The sequence below is a fragment of the Nuphar pumila genome, chromosome 6 (assembly GCF_984573655.1).
Source record: "Nuphar pumila chromosome 6, dmNupPumi1.hap1.1, whole genome shotgun sequence".
NCBI classification, from domain to species: Eukaryota; Viridiplantae; Streptophyta; class Magnoliopsida; order Nymphaeales; family Nymphaeaceae; genus Nuphar; species Nuphar pumila.
The window spans coordinates 27,357,324-27,363,323 of NC_143254.1; the positions used below are offsets into that span (position 1 = coordinate 27,357,324).

The 6,000-nt window shown below is 43.6% G+C and overlaps 1 protein-coding gene across 3 annotated transcripts in view; it reads left to right on the plus strand.

Annotated features, from left to right (window-relative positions):
- The window catches only part of LOC149834462 (uncharacterized), a 62,577-nt gene extending 56,792 nt beyond the window's left edge, over positions 1-5,785 (plus strand). For all 3 annotated transcript variants that reach the window (XM_090011429.1, XM_090011427.1, XM_090011428.1), the window contains exons 12-14: positions 4,446-4,530; positions 4,701-4,754; positions 4,848-5,785. In XM_090011429.1, coding sequence (XP_089867555.1) covers positions 4,446-4,530; positions 4,701-4,754; positions 4,848-4,990 — 282 coding nt within the window. In that variant the 3' untranslated portion in view covers positions 4,991-5,785. The remainder of the gene's footprint in view (positions 1-4,445; positions 4,531-4,700; positions 4,755-4,847) is intronic.
- The last annotated feature ends 215 nt before the right edge of the window (positions 5,786-6,000 follow it).

Below are 6,000 nucleotides of genomic sequence, written 5' to 3' on the forward strand. Positions count from 1 at the left end.
CCAAAACAGGTAACCAAAACTCAAGATTGTGTGCAAGAGAGTGAAATCTCAGGCCATTTCGCATCCTGCCATCGGCTGTCTGGTAGATCTACTCGTCAGTCTCATGAAAAACTGGTAGGTATGCAAAAGAGACAATATGGAATTAAAAATAGAGCAGGACATATTATGCTAGCATGATAAGCAGTTTAAAACAATAATTAAACTACACTAACATGATAAACAATTTAGAACAGAAACTTAGCTACGATAGCATGAGCAATTATCTTATGCAGAGAAATAAGCTACTTCTAACATGGATAATTGATTTCACAAGCCGAGATCAGTTAACTAAAAATAATTAACTAACACAAGATATAAGCATATGTAATACGCAGTTCTTCCATCTCAAACATGCACTTTCAAACAGATATTGTGAACAAGATATTATTTATTTTGATATTAGCTGGCTTGTGGGTACGCACAGACGCAAAACGTAGAAACAACCGAGACGGATCCAGGGGTTTATTATGCTATGTATTTTATGATACCTCGGATTGCTAGCAGAATCTGCTCATAAGGGGACGGTCAGTAACCAAGAGAGGATTCTTCAAAGGCATTCGTGGCCACGGATGCATCCTACTTCTGCAAAAGTCCATGAGATATACCACCTAAGATAATTCCAGGTAGTCCCGTCCCCTAACTCCGATGATTGGGGACACTAAGTCATTTGCCCGAGGGGTGCTTGTTAACAACTTGTCCATCGAAGTTTTTGTACCATCCATCCTCTCCCTTGATGAAAACAAGAGGCGAATGGGTGCATCAGGGGTTATTTAACTGACGCCCCCATCCTATATGCTCTGATCTGTTAGACCCACTTGAGCATCTTGCCTGTGAAGGCGAATCATCAGCATTCTTATGTGTTTCAACAAGTGCACATTGCACGCTTCGAGGTTATCAACGACTTCTCATCCTATTCATCATAGAATCATACTTGTCTAAAGGTATGGTTACGATGATAGGGGTATGGGTTTCTCGAGGATAACCCAGCACAGAGTTTCGCAACAACCTGAGATATAACAAGCAAGTCTGACATGCTAAAACTTTGCGAAACAGATAACATCATACATGTTTTAGGATTGCCACATATCTGAAATATCTCTCCCAAGTGCATCGACTCGAGGAGGGGCCAGATGCTAGAATGGCTCTGCACAACCGTGTTCGAGAAGTCGAAGCCCCGTACGGGAAACTCTCTTCTCGAGACTAAAGTACCTGTACGCAACTTCACGTCTTTCTTGAAAAGAGCAAAGTTGGTAGGTGTCCCTGTGGGGCATGCATGGGAGGAATCACAAGAGGCAGAAAATAAAAGTACAAAAGCAAAGCAGGCAACAGAAAACGGTAAAGAAAGGAAAGTAAAGACAAGTAAAAAAAAGAATGTAAAGATAGAAACTAAATGTGAAAAGAGCCTGTGCACATCAAGTGTGACGGCAAAGTAAAGACAAGAACAGTAAGGACGGAAAACAATAAATGCAAAAAGAAAAGTCTGGGCACATCAAGCGCGGCGGCAACAGAAAGAAGTAAAGAAAAAAAGTAAAATGTGAAAAGAAAAGTCTGGGCACATCAAGCGCGACGGCAATAGAAAACAATAAAGACAGAAAAGTAAAAAGGACAAGGATTGCGAAACCGCGTCCTTGAGTTAAAGACGTATGTATATACATATATATTGTCCTTAGTCCTTTCTTTTTCATTTTTAGCCTTTAATTTTAATTGCTTTAATTTTTAATTCGTTCATTGTCCTTTGCACAACTTTCTCCTACCTTGGGGAGTCGCGAGGTTGTGCGTGTCTTTGAGTGTACGTAATGACGGTCTCAGGCCGCGGGGCACGAGAGGGCTTCGTTGCGCAAGCTGCGAAAGTACAACACATTAGTATGAAAAGAAAGAAGATAGAAGAGGTAAGAAGGGGCAGGGATTCAAAAAGAAAGGTAAGGGGCAAGGGACACGCCCGTGCCGGTCTGGTGTAGAAAGAGGCAGGGGGCAGGGCTCTACCCCTGCCTGCTGGCCGTCGGCAGAACCGAGGGCGAGGAGGGTGCGGCAGCACCCTCTTCCCCCCAAAAAAGTACAGCGGAAGGGGCATGGGACGAAACCCCCTGCCAAAAACCCAAAGGCGGCAGGGGGGGGGTCTCGCCCCTGCCTGCTGAAGGAGATAACAGGGGCAGGGCTGAGGCCCCTGTCGAAAAACTAAAGGTGGCAAGGGCATCGCCCCTACCTGCTGGAAGAATGAGAGGGGCAGGGGCGCCGAAAATCCAAAGGCGGCAGGGGAATCACCCCTGCCTACCTGAGTAAGAAGTGTCGACAGGCCTAGCCTGCCGGCACAGAGAGGGCATAGAGTGAGGCGGGGGCTTCGCCCTTGCCTGCCGGAACAACAAAGAGACCACCGACGTTGGGTGGCCGAAAAATGATCGGAAGAGGAAACGGTGGCCAGACGAGAGAGAGAGAGAGAGAAGAGAGAGAGCACCAGCATTGGCGGAGGGCTCCCACAGGGGGTCCGGCGACGATTCTTCGAAGGGGAAGGGGGGTCTGGAGCGAGGATCAGGGGTGGCCGGAACATGGCGAGCGGGAGAGAGGGCTCACTCGAGGGAAGGGGGCGACAAAGGGGGGAACGAGCGAGGGGGGAGAAGGGGAGGTCGGCGAGGTCGCGCCGACCGGGTCGTCGGGAAGGGGAGGTGGCTGGCGAGGTCGGCGTCGCCGGCGAGGGCTCCGGCGACTGCAGTTCGGAGCTCGGAGGTAAGACAGGAGGGGAGGGGTGGGGGGTTCCACAGGTTCGGGTCCAGGTCCGGATGCCGGGATCGGGTTCCTGGCTCGGGTCCAGGTCGGGTCCGGATTTGACCCGGGTCCAACCACTTAAATTTTTTTTTTTAATTCGTGGGTTTTACAAGATGTCACTTCAGGTACATTCGGGTAAATCCAGTGATGAGTAACAACCAGTTCTAGAGAAACCAATCCATGGTATACCTGGTGTAGGCCATTTCATTCTTGCGTAAGCTACTGTATCAAACTGAACTTGAAAATGCTGGTTTCAGGTTTAGGGATTCCCATTAAACAATTGGTTGTTCCTCTGACTCCATGAGAGCGAGGCTGCAATCTTTTGCTTTGCAAATTCTGCTAGGACCCAAAATCAAATTCTGGATACAAGATTTTGTCTTGAGGTTGATAGAGACATCTGGCCATGCAAAGTGAAATAATTTCTGAAAGAAGGTGTACAACCAGATGAGAAGTTGACTCTGTCATGCACCCACATAATGACATTACTAGCTAGCTGAAATGCTTCATCTGGCCATGCAAAGTGAAATAATTGTTGAACGTAGGTGCACAACCAGATGAGAAAGTTGACTCTTTGGCATGCACCCACATAGTGAAACTACTAGCTAGCTGAAATGCTTTCTTCTTCAAATTGATTTAGATATTACTGTATCTGCTGGAACAGAACTATTCAAAAAATTTAGCCCTTTGGGAAGGACCATGACTCCAATTTGAGAACTTAGGGAACCATGGTATACCGGGTGAAGCATTGATCTATAGCCAAACGTGTGAACAATTTAGTTTTGCCTCATGCCCAACTAATTCTGCCAGTTTTGCTGCATCCCGCATGCATATTCTTTTTTTTGTTTTCATTTTTTCTGTATTATGTCGTTGAAGGAGATTTTTATTATTTCTTCCTTTCTCATCTCCAGTCTTTTAAAGATTTTTACAACCTTTAATTTTATGTTTTTGTTTGGAAGTTGTTACTTTTGATTTATTATTTCTTTTAGTATTTTTCTTTGTTTGTACATGGGTATCTATTTCCATCTTTTAATCTCTGGTTATATATTTTTTCAGCTTATTTGCATCTTTAACCTACTTCTTATGTCTGTTATTATCGGATACCATGTTTTTTCTTGTCTTTTTTATAACAAAGGAAATCCCTCATCAAGAACTGGGTCACTTAACGGGGCCCGCCTCCCTGCGAGGTGAAACTCTGGGTTTGAGGACACGACCACCCAGCCTTACATTCCCCAACCATGATAAAGCAACAACAGCCCTCACATGCTATCGGGATTCAATCCCGGGCCATCAGCTTGATACAGGACGCTGCTGACCACATGGGTAACCACCACGGTGGTGACACCATGTTTTGTTCTTATAAATTTGTTTAATTACTTCATGTTTCTTTTATTCTTTTTCCAAGAGCTTCGGAAACTCATTTATTAAATTTATTAACCCATAGGTGGCTTGAAAGTTTTCTGCATTGAGCTCAATTTTAGATAAGTTTGTCTAATGTAGGTGGTGCAGATTCTACGGTATGCTATGAGGAATTGAATTCAGATTCATGCTATTTAATATGTAGACACGATCTTACTTTTTGCACCCCTAGGATTTTGTGATATCCTCTCACAGTTCGGAGTTGATATAGTTCTCTTTTTTTTCTGCAGATGCTTTCATCCAAAGATGTGAATTTTGTGGGATACACATACAAAAATTTTGATATTGTGAACGATCAAAATGTGCCTGGAATTGGTTCTCTCTCTCTCTCTCTCTCTCTCTCTCTCTCTCTCTCTCTCTCTCTCTCTCTCTCTCTCTCTCTCTCTCTCTCTCTGAGTGACATGCATTTTGTTGGATCATGCCTGCAAATTGAACGCGATATTCTTTTCTTCAATATGTCTGAAATAGTTGTTTGATTAATGCAGCGGAACTGAAGAAAAAAAGCAAGCCAAAGAAGCCATCAATTAAGACATTGTTCGGTATAACCTTCAAAGCCTTCTCAATCCATGAAATGGAACCTTTTTCAGTTTTATGGTTCTTCAAATCCACCACATATCCTTTGTTTGCTGCAGACCCTGCTGCTGGTCCGAATCAGCCCATCCAGGGAAGCTTCCTGAACCTATTGCCTACTCAGCTGGAAGTCTCTGAAAGCCCTGAAGGGTCACCACCACACAACATAAAACCTCCACATCATCCTCATTCAGTTTGCAGATAGTCAAACGCCAGCTGCAAATCTTAGTCGAGGAATTGTTCACATCAGAATTTTGTAGCAAAAAAGAGCAGAAAGCTGCCTCCAATCCTTTTCTTGGTCTGCCATGTAAAGCCTTCAATTCAAAGGTTTCTACAGTTTAGAGTGGACCATGGATCACTTGGCAAGCATTCTGATAAAAAGTAAAGGAGGGGAAAGCTCCATTGCTGACGCTGCTTTGTAAATTTCATCAAGGAAAATTTTTAGGCTCCTGTTATGTAAATGTTAATGGCAGCCTCATATATACGTGTATGTGTGTGTGTGTGTAATCATGTGGAAACAAAGTAATATGAAGATAGGAATTTTGAGACTTTGACAAATCTACCTGATTTGAAAGAGACTTGCACTATTGACACTTGGAAGCAGTGCAGAAGGGGTATGGATGATGAGGTCAATGAGCACAATCAACAGGGTGACATTGGATTGAGGGGGCTTTAGTGAAAGTTGATCTTTCAATGCATGGCCATGTTATGCCCGTTGAAGTCCCATGCAATGTCTGGAGCATAGCCATCATTCCTTTGGAGAAAAATACAGGAAGGAGGATCCTTACTTTTGGAGGTTAGTAGCAGGGGAGCCCACCACAAAAGATTCTGTTTTGAGGCTGTGGCTTGTTACATTTTTGGGTCCCATGTCTTTTCTCTAGCAATCTCCATATTCTATGCGCACTTGAACAAGGTATCACATTGTGGTATCCTCGTTCATGAGGAACTCTATTCCGACTTTTAAAGTGTTATTTATTTGTTGTTCACTTGAACTACATTGTATAAGCACATATTTTGGTTCATTAATGGTCAATTTAAGGCATCATGCCTTTTAATCATTAGTTTCTGTTTGAAAATACTTTAGATGTTGTAGTTTATGTATATAGCTTATATCATAGTTTTCAAGAAATGACATAGATACGAGAAGGATGCGTGAAGTAGAAGCGGAGAAGCGAGTGCTTAAAAGTGGGATATGGTTGTGAAGTGATTATGCAA